Source organism: Cnephaeus nilssonii (assembly GCF_951640355.1).
Source record: "Cnephaeus nilssonii genome assembly, chromosome: 14".
Lineage (NCBI taxonomy): Eukaryota > Metazoa > Chordata > Mammalia > Chiroptera > Vespertilionidae > Cnephaeus > Cnephaeus nilssonii.
In genome coordinates this window covers 27,657,753-27,678,575 of record NC_137085.1, presented here as the reverse complement: position 1 = coordinate 27,678,575, position 20,823 = coordinate 27,657,753, and the positions used below count along the sequence as shown (strand labels likewise).

Genomic DNA, 20,823 nt, shown 5'->3' with positions numbered 1-20,823 from the left:
ATGTGATACGGGGGAGAGTATATAACAAATTGTAAGAGAACACCACCAAGGAGGAAACGTTGAAATAAAATTCTCATTCTGAGAGACTTTGGCCACATAAAGAAAAAAAATAAATATGGGCATAGAGAATTTTAATAATGCACTTAATGATCTAATATAATTGACCACATACCAGGCTACCAAGAACACTCAACAAATTCCCCAAATAAGGAACTCTATAGGTCTCTTTTTCCAGAATACAATAAAATAGAAATTAATAATCATCAAAAACTAATTCAAACTATCAACCCATTTGGAAGTAAAAATGCTATGTCCTACATAAGATGGAGTCAAATAGAAAAGCAAAACTACCATTATATAAGGTGTCCCAAAAAATGTATACACACACACTTTGAATAATTGTAAAGGCAGTGTTTATTAAAATACATTTCACTTTCAAAACTGATCTATCAGCTGTTCAAGTGTGTATGCATTTTTTGGGACAGCCTGTAGACTAGTTAGAAAATAATTAAAAGTAAAAAATAATAATAATAATAATTAAAAGTTAGATTTCTTCTTCTTATAATTTATGTGCAGCTGAAACTATACTCAGAGTAAAATTAATAAAAAGCCTTAAATAATTTTATTTAATAAGGATGTAGGTCAAATAAGTATTCAGCGAAAGAAGTTGAACCCAGACGGTATGGCTCAGTGATTGAGTGCCAACCCATGAACCAGGAGGTCACTGGTTTGATTCCTGGTCAGGGTACATGCCCAGGTTGCAGGCTTAAATCCCCAGTGTGGGACGTGCAGGAGGCGGCTAATCGATGATTCTCTCTCATCATTGATGTTTCTATCTCTCTCTCCCTCTCTTTTCCTCTCTGAAATCAATAAAAATATATTTAGGAAAAAAAGTAGATGAAAGAAAAGACAAATAAAACAAACATAAAGCAGAATAAAGAAAATAATAAAAATTTAAATGATTTATTGGAAAACAGAAAAATTGTAAAGTTGATAAATAAATCCTAGGGCTAGTTCTTTAAGGGAGACTGTAAGAAAATAGGAAAACTTAAGGGAAAAAAAACATGTGGGTCCTGTCTGAAGGAAACTAGAATATTACTGAAGAATGGTTTAAAAATTTTTTTCTATAAAAGGAGATACATACCATGTTCCTTGATGGGAAGACTATTATTAATACATTGGCTTTTCTCATATTAATGTACTGTATAATGAAAGCTAATCACTATAAATGGCTGTGCAGGTGTTAAGAAGTTCTTTTTATTTAGCTGGTTATCATCTCAATGGAGAGCATCTTAATTAGGTGGTTATTTTTCTTCTCTATTTCCAAGAAATGAAAGGAAAAAATAACTATTGTTAAGTAAGGAGAGAGGGAAACGGCATATAGCTGCATCCTTTAAAAAATGAAAAATACAGGGAGAGGAAAACATATTCCACTACCACTCCTGAGACTCCTACAAGGGTCCCAAGAAAAGGGGAGTGTGATTGCTGTGCTCTGCAGGTCCTGCAGGGAACCCTGAAATTACCTTTGCTGACGCCCCTCGGTGCCTCCCAGAAATGCTCTGAACATTGTCTAGCCCCCTCCTCTCAGCAGAACTTTTATGATCATAAGACAAATGATCATATGTTTTGCTTCAGCAAGGAGCGCTCATCTTTGGCAGAGTAGATTCTTAGGGCCCTCAAATAACTTGAAATTGATTAGGAATGATAAGATCCAAAGTTGATATGCCAGTTACTGCTTCTCTAATGCATAGAATGTTATGGAAAAACATGTTTTGGTTTAACTGTGTAGACCTGTATTTATATGAGTTATTTACATATTGTTATAATATTAACACTAATATTTAATGTCTGATTTAATTTTTACCAAAAGAAAATCCTACAGGGCAGAAAAATTTGTAAGCCCCCCCTTTTACAAAAAGAGAACATCGGGGCTTCACACGCCCATGGTCTCATGTGAAGAAATCGGTGGAGCTAGGTTATTCTCCAGGTAGTTAGACTCCAGAACCCACGCTCATTAGCAGTATGCTCTTCTACCTCCTAAAACCATGCCGTTGTCATAAAATGACATTGGCAAATCCAGGGCAGGGTGGCGGGCGGAATTGCATAAAGATAAAGAAATATTTTCCAAGTTGTCCCTTCAGTTCCCTTTTAAGCATTAACTCTTAGTTCTGCAAAAACATGCACATAGAGTTTTCATCAGCTTAGGTCTGCTTCTCTCTGATGGATTAATTTAGAACCCAGGGAGAACTTAGAATAATGGGTCTTAGCCTTTAAATGGTCTCTTTTTAATAGCAGACGGCTCAAGTGGGTGGCTTGAGATGCCAAGGTAACAGGTAGCCGAGTTGACCCTGAGGTATCAAGTGTGGGAGCTGTGAGTTGGGCTTTCATGACAGAGAGCATATTTTTTCAAAGCAGCTAGTTTCATGGTTGGATGATCCCCCATGGAAGAGAAGCCCTTCTTCCCTGTGTCTCCCACCAACTAGTCCTAGCTCAGAACAAGTCAACCTTGTATGACATAGCCCTTCAAAGGTTTGGAAGCGTGGCCGTCTCTTCCCCATCAATTCTTCATTCTATGGTATGTTTCTCTGATAACTTTCTGGACAGATTCCAGTTTTGTGGTGGCCCTCCCAAATGATGGCACCCAGAAAGGAATAGCACCATCTGTGGTCAACCTTTATGAGTACCACAGGGAACAGAGGGTGAAGTTCCAGCATGTACCAAGAATACGAGTGAAGCTCAAGATTGGGTTAACATTTTAGCAGGCCCGATCATGTTTTTGGCTTGGGTGAAACTTGTGGTTGACCCAACACTGAGCTGCTTTTCACATGAATAGCTTCTCAGCCAGTCCCCCGCCCCCATCATATACTGTGCGATTGATTTTTTTGATCCTCAGTGCCACACTTCGCATTGCTTTGGCCTAGTGTTCTGGCATGCCGATATTTTACAGTCAGGGAGTTGTGGCTTGTTTGTACAGTCATCAGCTATAGTCATTCTCCCTTCCTGTCAAGGAACCTCTTCCCAAGTCTCCTCCCCTTCTCCCATTATCCAGCCAGTGCCTTTTCTTTACCCTGATCCAGCTCTGGGTCTGACTCTTGCAGGATTGCTTTCCCGAGGGTGAGGAAGAATAGCAGTTGCCTCCACAGACTCCTTTTCTTTCTGCATCTCTCCTGGTTCTGCCCCTGATTTCTCATTCCCTTGAGTCTTTAGGGTGGTGGTTGTACCTGTTGCTTTGACCCCTCACTTTTCTTTGTTCTCTTCAGCTCTTGACAGCCCTGCCCACCTCTACCCTCTTATATTTGTTCTTGATGATTGCCTGGCCTCTGACCCATAGATGCCCCTGGTCCTCAAGATTCCGTTATACCATTTTTAGAGTCCTAGTTCCTTTACCTTTCCTCCCAATTTTTTGCTGTCTGAGATCTGATGACACCTTGCAGCTCCATGTCATTCACAGGCTTGGTAAGTCCCATTTCTCTGACTTCACCTAAGGCGTTGCTCAACATTGACAAAGATTGAGCCAAAGGGAGCCTGAGTTGCTTAGTTAGAAATCAGAGTAATTGCGAGTATCAGTCAGCTAGTTTTGAATCCACCTAATGGCTCTGCATCTGGCCTTCTCCACAGGGGGATTATAGGAGAACTTACCAAATATTTTGCAAGAATGAAGGAATACTACTGTGTCCACAGGACCCTGGCATACTAATCTGGAATCCTATCATCAAAAGAAACATGACCTTGGTTAGCTCTGACTTGTTTTTGGTAACTCCATGTTGGTTTTTAATGATCAATGTCTGAAAGCTCTCTGACCATCTCTTGTCTTGGATTTTGCCGAGAATTAACCAGCTTACTAATATGTGTTTTCTTGAATCTTCCATATTCATTTCCTGGGAAACTTGATACTTAACCACTTTTAGTTTCTTAATATTTCTTCCATTCTCTGTTCTGTGGGTGATGCCGACTGATGCATATAATAGGTCCATCAGCCCCTTACAGTCACTGGGATAGGAGTCTTGAATACATTAAAAGCAGTGTGGTAGTCTCATCACTAATTTTGGGTTGTAATTTTCTCCTTCCTTTATTCCTTCTATCTCTTCTGGTTGGAAAATCATTCTGTTTGAAAAACAGCCCTAACGGTTTGGCTCAGTGGATAGAACGTCAGCCTGTGGACTGAAAGGTTCCAGGTTCAATTCCGGTCAAGGGTATGTACCTTGGTTGTGGGCACATCCCCAGTAGAGGTGTGCAGGAGGCAGCTGATTGATGTTTCTCTCTCATCGATGTTTCTAACTCTCTATCCCTCTCCCTTCCTCTCTGTAAAAAAATCAATAAAATATATATTTTTTTAAAACAGAAAAGAAAAACAAAGCAAATTGAGGTTAAGTAATTTCTTCAGTTGAGGATGTACCTCTTCTCTGGAAACATTGGTATTTCCCCCTCACCGTCTACGGAACTTTTTAAAAACAAACAAACTATATATTCGAAATACTGAATCATAGTCATGAACCCTGTCACACCAAGGTCCTAGTTGCCATAAGATCTTATTTATCTCCTTGCATTAAAACTTCAGGGCCATGTGTTCACTTCCTGTGTTTCATGTCATTGGTCTATTGACATCTGAGTCGATGAACCTTGTTTCCAGCAGTTTCCCCAATTGCTGTTCCCTGTCTCTTCCCTCAGCTACACAGAATGTGGCCCAGAGCTCCATCCTGGGACTCTTACACATGTAAACATTCTAGAGGCTGTCCTAGAGGATTTTCCAGGTTAAGGAAATGGGATTTCAGGCTGGGAAATAGCATATCATGATTTCACCCAAGAAGATCACATCCTATTGGTCTAGATCATGTAAGTTGCTGTTTATTGTGTTACAATTCAGTCTGATATGGTCTAAGCCAAGGGCTTCACCACATACTCATACCAACCTGTGATGACGCTTTTTACCTCTGGGGAGAAGAGATACCAACCAAAAGATGAGCAAAGCAGAGAGGGCCACCAAATCCTTCTCCATGGGTGTTAATTGAACCCTGGAGGTGGTCTGTCTGGTCCAACTCCCCACATTGTGCTGGAGGGAAGACTGGAGGCCAAAGAGGGTCAATGGCCGAAACCGGTTTTGCTCAGTGGATAGAGCGTCGGCCTGCGGACTCAAGGGTCCCAGGTTCGATTCCGGTCAAGGGCATGTACCTTGATTGCGGGCACATCCCCAGTAGGGGTTGTGCAAGAGGCAGCTGATCGATGTTTCTCTCTCATCGATGTTTCTAACTCTCTATCCCTCTCTCTTCCTCTCTGTAAAAAATCTCTCTTCCTCTATGTAAAAAATCAATAAAAAATATATACAAAGAGGGTCAATGACTTGGCCAAAGTCACACAGAGTTATTTTGTCTTGTTTTACACACACACACACACACACACACACACGAGTCACTCTCACACCAAACTGGTTTTCTTCCATAAGAATTTGTGTTTGAGGTAGTTCTCACAACTGCTGAGTAGCAGAGCTCGAATTGCAATTGAGGTCCCTTATTCACAGGCCAGTTCTCTTTGTCTTCATCAGACCACAGTCATTTTTCTATTGAATATTTGATCATTTTCAGACACATAAGAACATTGTGTGTGTTAGAAGCCCTAGATTTTATGAAGAGATCTTGAATGGAATGCCATCCTTCTCTATGGGTGTTAATTGAATCCTTAGCAGTGTCAGGGTTTTTGTTTTTAAGAACGAGAAGATGTGCGTGGCTTTTATGGAAGTCCTGTTCTAAAATGTGTCGTGTTCCTGTTTTGCAGGGAGTCCCCAAGTCATCCTTCCTGACCGAGGAGAAGAGAGCCAGGCTGAAGACCAACCCTGTGAAGGTACACTTCGCTGAGGAAGTGCTCGTCAGCGCACAGAGCCAGGTGCGTCTCGGGCAGGGCATTGACGTGGCTCTGCATGAGGTTGGTGAGCTGCCTCCTGGCACACAGCAGCCTAAGACTCTGGAGTCCCATAGCATGGCGAGGGTGCAGAGGAAGTGCAGTGGGTTTGCTAGAGGCTCTGTGCACGCCCCAGTGAGGTGCAAACAATTATGGAAGGGGCCAGGGAGAAAAGCGCTGGGAGTAGTTGTCTGTTATTCTGTGGCGCCGTTCTCCTGGCCATGAAATTCAACAGATTCCAACTGTTACGTCCTCATTTTGAGTCTTTAAAGCTGGTATTCCTTCTGAAGGTGATATACAATGGTAGTGATGATGGTAGTAGGGATGGCTTTTTTTTTTAAGAGCCCATCTATTGAACCTCTATGGTATGAACCTAAACTTTTGGTGTACATAATCCTTAGTCACCACAATACTCTGCAAGGGAGGTATTGTAACAAAAGAAGAAGCCGAGGCTTAAAGAGGTTAAGGAATTAACCTCTGAGATCACATAGCAAAAAAAAAAAAAAAACACAAAAAAAAAACCCAGGAGCTCAGGTCTCTGTGACTTTTGTTTTTTTTGTTTTCTACCATGACATGCTGTTTAGTTCCTTTGATATGAGGGGAATCCAGGGTTGGGGGTTCAGAAGACATATTAGTAAAGAGAAAATATTGGCCGGAGTTTGATGTTTTTGATGTGGACTGTTAGATAAAAGACTCGTTTATTCATAATCTACACATTTTCCTCCAGTAGTCTGCAGCTTTTGCCATTCTGAATTCAGCGACCAATATTAGATTCTGACATCTCCAGGTCAGAACTTGTCCTTATCTTCTCACATAGAGACCAGCAAATGGGGAGTCCTGGCCGTTTAAACAAGAGATCCGGGTGATCAGGTTCATATCTGCAGAGCCCTTATTTTCTACATGTCCTGCTGCCTAACAGGCCACACTTCATTCGACCTGAGAGTGAAAGGTGGATTTGTTCAGGAAGGGGCCTGTTGGGGGCCTAATGCGTTAACTAGAAAAGACCCTAGATCTTGTCACTCAGCAATATTCGAGTCTCTGTGTGTCCACATTTATGAAAATGGGTTGAACCTCTTGATCACATTAAATTTAGATTCAACCTGTGTTGTTTTTTTAAAGGTAAGATTTCCTTTTCTTTTTTTAATGTTTTTAATTATTTCAGAGTAAGGAAGGGCAAGGGAGAGAGAGAGAGAAACATCAATGATGGGAGAGAATCATCATTGATGGGCTGCCTCCTGTACGCCCCCTGCTGGAGATCAAGCTCACAACTGGGCATGTGCCTTGACCAGGAATCGGAGATCTGGTTCATTGGACGATGCTCAACCACTGACCTACACCAGCCGGGCTCAACATGTGTTTTTAAGAGTAGTACACAGTGATGAGAAGTAGGGGCTAGAACCCACTAACAACACTGGTTCTAGCTTGGATCTCGGTGACTCTAGAACCTCTCGCTGGTTCTGGAGGACGCTAGCCCCAAGGACGCTCTTTATTTGCACTAAACACTCAGAGGTCAGTTGTTATGAGAGCTGGCCCTGGGGCATTCTCCAAACCCAAAGGGAACATTCCCTTCCCTGCTCCACCTCGGGAATTCTGGTTGGCATGGGGTCACCAAACACTGACCAGGCCTCTGCCTCCTTTCCAAAAAGCCCTCCAAGAATGGCGGTTCCTTAGGTGATCCCACGAGTATGGGGTGACGGTTGGGATGAATGATGGAGGCAGAGAACAACCCTCTGCCCTTTGGTGATGCTTCCCTACAGGGAATACTGTAGTAAAACGGGGGTGGGGGAGGGCATCTCAAGGGTTTCACTCCAACCTCACCAGGCACAGTTTGGGACAGTGTACATGCTTGTCATCTGACTTGTTAAACTGCATCCCCTAAGGATGGCAGCCAGCAGGGAGGGATCAGCCGATGATTCTGGTGCAATGCTATCAGTGTGCCCCACCATGTCTCACGGCTCTAGTGGCTATCTCTTGAACAAATCACGCCTGTCTCTGTGGCATAGGCCTCGCCCATTGGAGAAATCTCCAGATGCAAGAATCACGCCGTGGCATGATGAGGAGGGGAGGGAGGACCCTGTCCTCCGCACCAGGCAGGGCCGGAGGCAGGAAGGGCTAGTTTCATCCCTACCCTTGTGTTTTCCAGGGAAATTCTCTGCTGTGTATGCCCAACGTGCTCAAGCTGTACTTGGAGAATGGACAGACCAAAGCTTTCAAGTTTGCAGCAGACACCACTGTGAAGGTATTTTTTTTTTTTTATATTTTATTGATTTATTACAGAGAGGAAGGGAGAGGGATAGAAAGCTAGAAACATCGATGAGAGAGAAACATCGACCAGCTGCCTCCTGCACACTCCCCTACCGGGGATGTGCCTGCAACCAATGTAATGCCCTTGACCGGAATCGAACCTGGGACCCTTCAGTCCGCAGGCCGACACTCTATCTACTGAGCCAAACCGGTTTCGACCACTGTGAAGGTATTAAGAGTAAACTTGAATCTCTTCCCCAGCGAGAATTTGCTGGCTCCCAGGATCCCCCGCATCTTGCCCTGCGGCTGCCTTGGTGGTCTCACAACCACCATAGTCTGAGCACCTGCAGGAAGCCAAGCACTGTGTTATCTCATTTAGCTGTACAACCACCCAGCAAGATTTCATCACCATCTTGCAGGGGAGGAAATCAGGGCTCAGAGAGGTGAAGGGACTTCCTTTCATCCTTAACCACTGGACTTCCCTGCCTCTTGTGTGTTATTCCCCCATCTGCCACCCAAAAGACAAAGCAGCTAAAAACCCAGATGAGATGTCAGGGCAGGTCCAGGCCTCTGCATATTCTGTTCTGAGTTGAAATCAGTTTCACTTATATTTAACAAGTTTCCCCTACAAGATGCCCTGGACAGAGGGTGAGGTAGAGAGCGAGGTAAAGGGTGGGCACTGTATTCCAGGAGCTTACAGCCTACTTGAGGGAGGAAGGACATTCAAGGAGCTCCAAGTAGTCGAGGACAGGATGAAATAAGGGCTGTAAAGAGAGGGACAAGGAAGTGCTCTGTGCAGGGGTAAGTGTGCCACCTGTTACATCTGGTCAGGACCTCAGAGAAGGCTTTGGAAAGAAGCTGGACCTGAGCTGAGCTCTGAAGGGCAACTAAGCATTCAACAAGGGCAGGTGGGAAGGGGGCTGCTGGGGGCTAGGGGTGGAGGGTGCACATCAGCCTCAGGGAGTCACATTAACGGATGCAGAGAGCCGGTCAGATGAGCACTGCCCAGTTTGGGGTATTATGTTCTCAGCGAGTTCAGTGGATGAGAGGCAATAAGCAAGAAACCAAATCTAGTGTGTGTTGAACACGTGCCATCTGCCAGGTACTGTTCTACGTGCCCTATATGGGAAATTAATTTAATGCACACAACAACCCTATGAGATAAGTGTTAGCATTGTTATCATTTTACAGACAAAAAAAGAGAGAGAGAGAGAGAAAGAATGAGGCATAAAGAGAGTAAACAGTTTATCCCGGGACACACAGCTAATAAGTGGTAGTCTAGTTGTAGAAACCATTCACGTAATTTTAATATGCTGTCTCTCACTAAAGAACATGGCTTATGTTGAAGAACATAATATTAAATAGAGATGAGGGAAATAAACAGCACCCTAGGACAGAAAGTGGCAGGGCAATCAGATTTAGATACAGTGACCAGAGAAGGCCTCTCTGAAGAGAGAGAAACGGCCCGGTGAAGAGTAGTGGGGAAAGTGTGCCAGGCAGCGGGAACAGCCTGTGTGAGTGCCTTGAGGCAGCAAAGACCGGGTGATGGCCAGGGGCCGCTGTGGCATAGCAACTCCAGCGGCACAATATGAATTATCCCATCCTATCAGCGACTCTAAATAGGCATCACTATCCTCCATTTCTCCGGAAGAAAACAGGTTCCGAAACATCTGGTTGATTTCTCACAGCTGCAGAGCGGGCGGGTGCTGGGTTCTGTCTGGTGGGCAGTTGAAGATGGAGACTCCAGAGAGAAGATGAACCCGCTGACCTTAAAGGGAGGCGTCAGCCCCCAGGGGGCGGCTGTAGTCTTCCAAGTAAAGCAAGAGAGGAGAGCTGTGTGGGCGGCCTGCGGAGGGGGTGCAGCGCCAGGAGGGGCATGCGATGTCTCATGTGTGGCCCGTCAAGATTCAGCTGCCTGCGTTGGCCGTGGACCCAGTGAGCACGGCCTTTCTCTCCCCAGGAGCAGAGAGAAGGCCGGGGAAGTCTTCCCTGTTCTGTGCCTGAGCCTGAGGGCCGGCCTGCTCCTCAGGTGACCCCCATGCCTCTCTGTGTGGCAGGACATCATCCTCACGGTGAAGGAGAAGCTGTCAATCCGATGCACGGAGTACTTTGCGCTGGTCCTGGAAGAGCAGTACAATGTCTCACGGCTGCACCTGCTGCATGAGGAGGAGCTCATCCAGCAGGTACGACCTGCTCCTGCTCCTGCTCCTGCTCCTGCTCCTGCTCCTGCCCCTGCCCCTGCCCCTGTTCCTGCTCCTGCTCCTGTTCCTGCTCCTGGTGAGGAGATCCAGGCTGGGCAGCTGCGCGCCTCAGCCAGGACCTTGGGGCACAGGGCTCAGCACATCGGCAGGTTTAATGCACTTTCTTGTGCCAAGAAGGCACAGAGTCACTCCGCCTGGGGATAACAGGACTAGAGTCAGGCCTGATTTTCGCATGAGGCCCCATTTTGCAGATGTGGAAACAGGTTTAGAAAGGCAAGGTGACTTACTCAAGGTAACAGCCAATAGAGCCCCATCTTTTGCTTCGGCTCTGATGATCTTCCCCTGAGCCTGCGGCCTCTGAGATGTCAGGGAAGCATTTGTTGCTATGTCTAAGCCCTTTTTGTGAGACTTACCCCCGTGCTGGTCCCTGAGGGCTGGACAGAACGAACAGTCCCTCTGCACCACTCAGTCTTCTGGCCATTCCGTGATTTGCCGTACCAACTTTTTAAAGCCAACACAGGTCAGTTCAACAAATCCTTGTTGAGTGTGTACTCTTACGAAGATGAGTAGGATTTCCACAATTGGAAAAGGAGAAGGGGCTTTTTAAGCAGGGCAACAGCATGAGCAAGACATGACCTCGTGGAAGCCACACTCAGTGTTCCTCATTGCAGGTGGCGTCTTACTCTACTCACCCACCTCCCATTACTGGTGCTTGCACATGCTTTTAAAAAGTCATTTCTGTTCTATTAGCATTGGAAAAGAGAAACACATTAAATCCCTAAGATAGTTTAAGTGGGGAAAAAGGTACAGAATTTATATAATGTAGACTATACTATTATTTGTAGGAAAGAAAGCATGAATAGGAGCATGTATAATATACACTGAGTGGCCAGATTATTATGATATCTGAATGCATAATAATCTGGCCACTCAGTGTGTGTGTGTGTGTGTGTGTGTGTGTGTGTGTGTGTGTGTGTGTGTGTGTTTAGAGGCCTGGTGCATGAATTCATGCATGGATGGGGTCCCGCCAGCCTGGCCAGGGGGAGGGGACATGGGCGGTTGGCCCGTCTGCCTGCTGGTCGAACTCCTGGTCGAGGGGACAATTTGCATATTAGCCTTTTATTATATAGGATATACACTGAGTGGCCAGATTATTATGCGTTCAGTGTACATACATAGACTGTTTCGGGAAGGGCATATAAGAAACTGGAGATTTCTTTCCAAAAATTTCTCCTGGGAAGGGGAATAGGTTAACGGAGTCAGTGGGAAACTTTACTCTTTTGAGCCTTTTACATTTTATACTCCTGGGAAAGCCAAATTAGGAGCAAAGGCCTGCACTGCCTTGGGAAACACTAAATTGAAATGTCTGGGAACTGTCTTCATTGTCTTTTTTTTTTTTTTTTTTAGTTTTTTGTGTGGAATAACTGCAAGAACAAAGGCAGCTAAGATTAATGGTATCTCCCTTCCCCATCGCAGGTGGTAGAAAAGGAAGAGTTACAAGACTACCGATGCCTCTTCAGGGTGTGTTTTGTTCCCAAGGACCCCCTAGACCTCCTGAAAGAAGACCCCGTGGCCTTTGAATACCTCTACCTGCAGGTGACTGGGTCTGCGCTTCCTAAAATAACAGTGGTCCTTCTCAAAGATGAAATTGCGTGTTGTTTTTAATTAAATTTTTATTGTCAACACTGTTGCAGGTGTCCCCTATTTCCCGCCCCTCCCCCTTTGCCCGCCTCCACGCATCCCCGCCCCCGCCCTCCAGGCCTTCACCACACTGTTGTTTGTGTCCATGGGCTATGCATATATATGTCCATTAGCTAATCCCTTCACCTTCCTTTAACCAGTCCCCCCAACCTCCCTCCCCTCTGACCTCTGTCAGTCTGTTCAGTGTATCCCTGCCTCCGGTTCTATTTTGTTCATCATTTTATTTTGTTCATTAGATTCCAAATACTAGTGAGGTCATATGGTATTTGTCTTTCTCTGCCTGGCTTATTTTGCTTAGATGGACCTAGAGATTGGGTTATTTTGAACATGAGCTCAAGGCAATTAAGCAATTCCCTGGTGTAGATTATCTTTATCTGAAGGAGAATGGGCCTGAATATCCCTTACAATTCCTTTTTTCCATCGCTGAGTTGCGATCTTAGGAGATTAGTGAGGTATTAATGAAATTTGGGCTGTCCTCAATGTAGATGCTACATTTCCTAATGCCATTTAAGATCTGTAGAGTTATAGTTTTTATTGCTAAAAGAGGCTTTAGTGCTTCAAAGCTTTATTTTACAAATGATGAAACTGAATCTCGGCAAGGTCACATGCTTTGCGTGGGTCACCCATTTAGTGGTGAAGCCAAAAATAGCTTCCTTGGTCCCTGTCGCCTTTTGCTCCCCTTACTCTACCTCCATAGGTGAAATTTACTATGTCATTTTTATTCTGATGAAAAAGAATCATTTGGGAGGCATCAATATTTGAGATAACTCAAACTAGGTGGACTGATTTGCACACAAAGTCTTACAGAAACGATGGTAGCAACTAATAACAACAGTACTTTATTTTTGCATAATACTGTGCCCCTCATACCTGCTTCCAGATGCATTATCTAATTTAAACCCCACAGAAACCACCTAAGGTAGACTTCACTATCCCCATTTAGCAACGGGAAGAACAGCAATGTTCAGAGTCTTAATAACCAAGGTCACACAGCCACGCATAGGCAGAGCCAGGCCTCAAAGCTGAGCTCCGGGTCCCGCGGGCTTTTGCTTGAGAGAACTGGGAGCACGGTTCCTCTGCTCCTGGTTCCCAGCCCCCGATCTGATCTCTTCCAGAGCTGCAGCGACGTGCTCCAGGAGCGCTTTGCTGTGGAAATGAAATGCAGCTCTGCGCTCAGACTCGCGGCCCTGCACATCCAGGAGCGGATCTACGCGTGCGCCCAGCCGCAGAAGATCTCTTTGAAGTACATAGAGTGAGTGGCGGGGGACTCCTGTGCCCCAGCAACAGCGGCTGTGCTGTGTGGGTAATCTGGCTGGCCCCGGGCCAGAACGGCCAGATTCCACAGAAAGCTGATCGTCACCTACCCAGCCTTCTGTCCCTTGTCTTTCTATCCAATTCCCTCTCCACCCTCTCCCACCCAGCCGGGCTCCCCCAGATGTCAGAATCTGGCTGCTCCCTCTGGGGCCGAAGACAAGTCCAGACAGAGTGACACAGGATCCCTTTGTAAGTTCCCAGTTCCTGGGAGAATACATAGGGAAGTCTTTTGATAACTTCAATGAAAAGCTCTGATAAGAGCCCTGACTGGTTTGGCTCAGTGGATAGAGTGTCTGCCTTCGGACTGAAGGGTCTCAGGTTCGATTCCGGTCAAGGGCATGTACCTTGGTTGTGGGCACATCCCCAGTGGGGGGTGTGCAGGAGGCAGCTGATCGATGTTTCTCTCTCATCGATGTTTCTAACTCTCTATCCCTCTCCCTTCCTCTCTGTAAAAAATCAATAAAATATATATTTTTTTAAAAAAAGAAAGAAAAGCTCTGATAAGGGCAGGAATGCCTTGAAAATTAATGTGTGAACCAATAACGTGGCATTATATTCCGACTAAGGAAGTTTCAGATCCTGGGACTCCAGCACCACCTAATTCTTAGCTGAACATTTGCTCTTGGCAGTGTCACCCAGGTTTGCTAACCCCCTCACCAAACCTCAGCTCTGTTGTCCTATCTGGCATCAAAGTCAAATGAGAGTCACATTTAAAAATTAAAACAGATCTAGGGCTCTGTCCCTGATGTGCTGGGTCAAATCTCTAGAGAGCGGGACCTGAGAATCCGTATCTTTAACAAGTTTGTTGGAGCTTTTGAGGCTGTTAGGCTAGCACCATTCTGAAGCACGACCTCGGGGGTTCACAGGTGCTATGCGCTGCCCCTGAGAGTGTGTGATATATGCTCGGTCATTCTTTGTCACGTACATTGTAGTGAAAAAAGATCAAGGTCTCCTGCTCTAACTAACAGAATATCACACTGCACCAAGTGCAATGAGCTCCCAGAGAGATCAGTGGGGTTTTCCTGAATGGCTGTGGCTTTTGTGTATGTGTTAGGGTGAGGGGTAAGAAATATATATAAATATATTTATAAACTTATAAATTACGTACTTACATAAAATATCCTATATAATAAGAGCCTAATATGTAAATTGGCCAAACTGCGCAATGACCGACAGAACGACCGGTTGCTATGATGCACACTGACCACCAGGGGGCAGGTGCTCAACCCAGGAGCTGCCCTCAGCCCAAAGGCCCCAGGCCAGCCAAGGCAGGTACCAGCAGGACCCCCAATTGCCCTGCTGGTTGCTCTGCAGAGGGAGGCGACCACCAAGTGCACTGTAAAAATGGGCCTCCTTGTCTCCAATGTCTCATGGCAGGAAAGACTGGGGAATAGAGAATTTTATATCTCCAACGTTACTCCGAAACATGAAAGGCAAAGACATCAAGAAAGCCATAAGCTTCCACATGAAGAGGAACCAGAATTTGCTGGAACCCCGACAGAAGGTAATGGAGCCCTAGCCCCGGTCGACCCACCCAGCTGTCTGGGGACTGCATCTTCAACATTGCCTTGATTTTAGCAAGTGAATAACTCTAACTTACATCTTTTTTTCTTCTATTTAAGCAACTTATTTCCGCTGCCCAGCTACGTTTAAATTATCTACAGATCCTTGGGGAACTCAAGACATATGGCGGGAAAATCTTTAATGCTACTTTAATGGTATGTGTTAGAGAACTGTGGAATCCCGCGCTTATGAGGGACCTTAGAAGTCCTCAGAAGATCAGTGAATCTTGTGGCCTAAAATTTTTGAGAACTCTGTCATGTACTAGAGTTTGTTTGGGAAAGTAAATATCGTGCCATTGGGAGTGTTCATTGTGCCCTTGCTTGGTGCTAGCCCTATGGTAGGTGCTGGGGGAGGCAGAGCTGACATGATTTCTACCCTCCAATGATCGAACAAAGTAGCCACAAGACAAAGCAGAGCCACGAGAGACGCACAGGGCGATGGCTGTGGGGTGTGAAGACAGAGGGTACCACTGCCAGCTTCGGGTCAAGAGTGGAAGGGGAAGGGGGTAAGGAAAGGCGGGAAGATTGGATTTGGCCAGATTTCCGTGTAGAGGAAAGGCGTTCTGAGGGAAGGGTACTGTGAGCTATTGACTCTGGAGCTTTGGGAATATGGAGGTGGAGAGGGAAACGTGGAAATCGTACAGGAAAGATAAGAATGTCAGACTGACTGCCAGGCTGGGGCCCCGATTATTCAGAAAAAGGGAAGAGCTGAGGAGGGGAGCTGAGGAGGGAAAAGAGAAGCAAAGGAGCCTTCTGCTCTGTTTCCCGGGCCTCCTCCTGCTTCCTTCTCGGAGCCGAGGCCCAGAGCTGTATGCTGGGCCTCCGAAATGGGGGCTGTGGCTTAAGGGAACTCTCCCCACTACTCAGTCAGCCCCAGAACTCTCCAGCACAAAGCCAGACAATTTACCAATTAGAGATTTTTTTAAAAACACATTAACAAATCTTCTTTTAGTGGATTTAGTATGTCTATCAGTCATTTGCAGTGATGGGTCAATTTAATCAGATTGCTGACTTAACAATATAGATAGAAAAAGAGAATCCATGTTTTGAGAGCAAAATAAGCAATCAGATCAAGCATGTCACATGCCACATGCCTCGTTTATTTGGCCTGTGTTGGCCTTTGAGTTTGACATGCTTGTATCAGATAGTTAGGGGAAGGAGAAAATTGATGGCGTCTTGTATATGAGTCGATGACCCAAAGGTGGAAGAGAGACCAGAGCACAGAAAGGAAGGCTTGAAGGTACAAGGAAAGCTTCCCACTTTTCCCAAGGGCCAGCCCTGCCCTCTCCAAGCTGTCCCCAACACCCCTTTACCTTTCCTGTCTAAGGAAATAATTGGTAATGGGAAAAGAAACCACGCTGAGCTGGCTCAGGGTACTTGCTGGCCACTGGGGTTACACTGTAGATAAACACAGTCTGTCGTCAGGGAACTTGGCAGGGAACCTGAGACTTGAGTACAAATAATTACAATAAGAAGTCACAGCTCAGTGTTATGGGAGACGTAGACAGGAAGTAGTGTGGGAACAGCACAGAGGAAAAGGACGATCCTGGTTTGAGGAGACAGAGATCAGGCAGATAGTTTCTGTAGATGTTTGCAGTAGGTTTTGTTGGAAGCTTTTCAAGAAAGGTCAGGATTTCCGTAGGTAATGATGGCAGGGAAGGGATTCCAAGAGGAAAGAAATAGGCACATAGGTATGAAACTACAGGTTGTGTCTACGGAACAGGTAATAGCCTGGTTTGGCTCTCTGTTGTGAAGGGTTTTGAAAAGATCATTTATACTTAATTTAGCTGTCACTGGGGCCCAGTTTAGGCTGTTGCCTCACTTGGTAGTCCAGGGAGCGGCGGTGGGGACCTGAAATAAGAATCTGGAGTTTGCAGAGAGAGGTATCATGTCTTACATGTGCCGTGTATTTTACTAGCTGCGAATGGGAACTAATTCCTCCCCTGCCCTTCTGCAGTTACAGGATAGAGAATCCTATGTTGCCCTTCTTGTTGGAGCCAAGTATGGAATTAGCCAAATTATCAATAGCAAACTCAACATCATGTCCACGTTGGCAGAGTTTGCAAACATCAGCCGTGTCGAGCTGACAGAAGAGTCTGAGAAAGTGAGCATGGTCAAAGTATACCTGCAGGACATCAAGGTAACACACAGGGGAGAGGTTCCGAATCCAGCTTCTGGGATTTGGGGCTAACTTACTTTAGGGTCGTTTGTATGCATGTGGATATTTACAGAGTCTGATGTCCAACATTTGCTTAGAGGATGACTTGTCCGTCCTGCCCCATCAAAGGGAAAGTGGTAACCAGGGTGCATTTCCCTGGGCGGGTCCTGAAAGGTTTCTTCGTATAAACCGAGCCTGACCTTGTGCTTTCCTGATGGATTCAGAAACTTAGCCAGGAACACCAGATGGGACCAGAAGGGCTGTCCAAGAGTTTTGAGTGGCAGCCATTAAAATGGGTGAATGATGCAGTGAACTTCCTGAGCCTCCCTGGGAGGTCCTGCATTTGTGCTGCCTTTCTTTGCTTTCATAGCAACAGGATCAGAGATGGTGCTTTCTTCTTACCACCCTCTCTCTCTCTCCTCTGTTTGCTTTTGCTTCTTTTCCTTTTCTAGGCCAGGTCTTGAAGGGGCCCCCTTATATGAATGAGCAGAGTGGGGTGGGGGGTTTGGATGGGAGGCTAGGACAGGGGTCAGAGATGGAGAGGCAGGAGGTATTGTGGAGCTTCGATGGGAGGAACCCACACAGGCATTTGCTCATTTCAAGTCTTAAAGGGGAGAATACAGGACGTGAAGCCTGCCTGGGGACCAGGGCTGGGTTTACTTGGAATTTCCCATCAGCCCCATGTGGTCTTGTTGTCTGGCTTCAGACTGTCCCTTCGCCCTTCGCAGGCTTAAGCGCTCTCTTTGCCTTCGAAGGTTCTGACTTTGCTGCTGGAATCCAACAGTGCAAAGGACCTGGCCTGCCTGGTCGCCGGGTACTACAGGCTGTTTGTCGACCCGGTTACCTCCGTCTTCCTCTGGCCGGGGAACAAACAGCAGGTGCACCGAGTATCTGCTGAAGAAGGTGAGGCACTGAGGCTTGCCCCGGTAAGGACGGGCCCGTTTCACTGCCCGGTGGGTACGGGCCGCCTAAAGGGAGGTGGAGAGTGGAGTTGAGCTGACCCTTCCACTCAAGTCGATGTGAGCTACTTCTCCATTTATTTCTTTTAAACAGTTGATCTTTCCAAAGTCCTGAATAGAGAGGCTTTCTTGGTACCTGAGAGTCCCTAAAAATATAAAAGGTCTCTGATTCCCTGTAGAATTTCCTAAAACCATCTCTAAGATCCATTGTATCGTGTCTTTATTTGCCATCAAAAAGTGCTGTCAGTTATTTGTTCAGAAAGTACAGATGTCCAGCCCTGGCCGGGTAGCTCAGTTGATTAGAGTGTCATCCTGATACACCAAGGTTGTGAGTTCGATCCCCAGTCAGGGCTCATACAAGAGTCAACCAATGAATGCATAAATACGTGGGAAAAGTCTCTCTCTCTCTCTCTCTCTCTCTCTCTCTCTCTCCATTGTCTATTTTCATTGTACAGACACTCCCACCATGGCTAATTTCAAGCTACCAACTTGATGTCACTGAGTGTGGAGATGGGGAGAGATGCTCAAATAGCATATCATTATGTAGTCTTTCCTCCATGTGGATAAAATATAATCTCCAGAGCTTAATTGATAGTAAGATAAAGTAAAATGATCAGGCAGTGATGAGTTTTGGGTATTTGTGAACTTTGTCTTTAACACAATTTAGAAGCAAGGGTTGATGCCTTAGGGAGACACAGCAGCGTGGGAGCAGTGGAGTCGGGGAGGTCAGATGGCGGGAGGGCCTGCTTCTACCAGGGCAGGTGGCAGGGTCGGAGAAGACGCTGGGGGCGGGGGCAGTATTTGAAATAGATCTCGAGGAACATGCTGGAGTAGGCCAGACAAAGGAGGGAGGAGAGATCATTTGAAGCGGGGGCGGGGTGGGGGGCAGCATGGAGGCATGACACAGAGGGCAAGGTCATGAGCTGTGAGAAGCTGTCTGTAGTGGCTGGAGCATGGGAAGGCTGTGGGGGGGGGGGCGTGCAGGCTGCTAAGGAGCGGTCAGGGCCGTCTTGGGAGGCCTTAGCTCTTGTGGGGGAGCTTATGCCTTTCCCTGTAGGCAGGGGAAGCCATCAGAGGGTTAAATAGAGGGTGATGTCGCTTAAAAGGAAGTTTTTAGAAAGACCCCCCTGCAGGCTTATGGTAGAGGAGAGGTTGGAGACCTGGTTCCGTACTCCCCACCCTCACTCCACGGAGCCTTCCCGAGCACCAGCAGCTGGAGGAGTTGTCCCTCTCCTGAAAGCCTGTGGCACCAGTGGGTCCCCAAGGCCAGGCTTCAGAAGGGTGCCAGCCCAGCAGCCCCAGAATCTCCCAGGAAGGTGCTAACATACAGATTCCCAGGCCCCGCTCCCTAAATGTTTGACCCAGCACATCAGGGGTAAGGGCAAGGATCTGTTATGGATTTTAAATATGATTCCCATCTGACTTTGATCCCAGACAGGACAGAGCTGAGATGTGGGAAGGGGGTTAGGAAATCTGGACAATACTGCCCCAGCAAAGTGAAATCCAATCAAAGAAACACCTCCCTCCCCCCCCCCGCCAAGTTTCTGGGAACAGAGAGCTCTCCTTGGAAGTGGGGATGGAGGTAGTCCTGTCTCTTTCAGGGGGTCCAGATGGATGTGGGAAAGGAGGCCTGATGTTGTGTGTCCCATGGACCGTGTGTCAGTCACTATAGCGTGATCTGGGCCGGTCACCCTCCTGGACCTCAGCTTTCTAATCTGGAAACTGGAGGGCCAGCAGCAGTGGGGGCGGGGGGCATCTGCCAGTCCCCGAAGGCTGCTTTGTGACCCTCCGTGTCCCCTGTGGTGCAGGCTACGAGTCCAGGGCGTGCAGTGACTCCGAGGAGTCCTCCGACGTGGACTGCGTGCTGGAGCCCCTCTCTGACCAGCACCTGCCACGGCCGGGCCCCTGCCGATCGCCCGCAAAAGAGGAGCAGCCTCCGGGGGACAACCCCACGCCTGAGGTGGCCGGGAGACGCCCGAGCGCCTGCGGGGCCAGCAGCACGACCGACAGTGCCGAGTCCGAGGCGTCCGACTCGGCCAACACCGAGAGCCGAGGCTGCAGGACCAGCGGCTCGAGCGAGTCCATGGATGCCCTGGAGGAGGATGACTTGGACGCCTGCTCCTCCAGCAGGTCCGGCTTCTTCCACTTTGGCTCGCCAGGCTTCCCGGAGAGAGTCGATTCTGACAGCCAGGAGGCGAGGAGCAGGATTGAGACCAGCGGCTTCCTCTGTCTCCTGGACCTGGCCCAGCGAGCCAGCCCTCAGCCCCAGAAGACGGAGCTCTCGGAGAGTCCCGCTCCTGGGACATTGGGCTGGGTACCAGACCCCAGCGCGGCCAGGCTGGACCCCGGGCTGTATGAGGGCAGCCGCACTGACTACTACAGCCTGTGCTCCAGCGTCTCCCCGGCCAGGCACCTGAGTGACAGCTCAGACAGCACAGCCTCCCGGCAGGGTGGGGGCCCGCCGGCCTGGGGCCAGCAGGGCTGGTCTGAGCCCCAGCCCAGCTCCACGCTGGAGGCCCTGGGCCCTGCCGGCGAGGAGGGCAGCTCGGATGAGGAATACTATGATGCAGCTGACAAGCTCACACCCCCAGGCACCCTCTCAGGTGAGCCCTCCCCCGCACGTCTGCAGACTCGGCAGGCAGGGACCAAGCTTGAGGGGGGAAACACATGAGTAAAGCAAGGTCATGGTCCTCTTTGGAGGAGGCTGCCCTGGGGTCTGTGGGCTAAATTACAAGGATCATGACTTCGCCCGGCTGGCGTGGCTCCGTGGTTGAGCGTCGACCTATGGACAA

General features: G+C 47.4%; 1 protein-coding gene across 1 annotated transcript in view; it reads left to right on the top strand.

Annotated features, from left to right (window-relative positions):
• The window catches only part of FRMPD1 (FERM and PDZ domain containing 1), a gene marked incomplete at its 3' end in the record, with an annotated part of 66,438 nt that overhangs the window by 40,198 nt on the left and 5,417 nt on the right, over positions 1-20,823 (top strand). The window contains exons 6-15 of the mRNA XM_079789637.1: positions 5,770-5,877; positions 8,036-8,131; positions 10,194-10,319; positions 11,814-11,933; positions 13,154-13,290; positions 14,730-14,856; positions 14,975-15,070; positions 16,872-17,054; positions 17,828-17,975; positions 19,840-20,634. Coding sequence (XP_079645763.1) covers positions 5,770-5,877; positions 8,036-8,131; positions 10,194-10,319; positions 11,814-11,933; positions 13,154-13,290; positions 14,730-14,856; positions 14,975-15,070; positions 16,872-17,054; positions 17,828-17,975; positions 19,840-20,634 — 1,936 coding nt within the window. The remainder of the gene's footprint in view (positions 1-5,769; positions 5,878-8,035; positions 8,132-10,193; positions 10,320-11,813; positions 11,934-13,153; positions 13,291-14,729; positions 14,857-14,974; positions 15,071-16,871; positions 17,055-17,827; positions 17,976-19,839; positions 20,635-20,823) is intronic.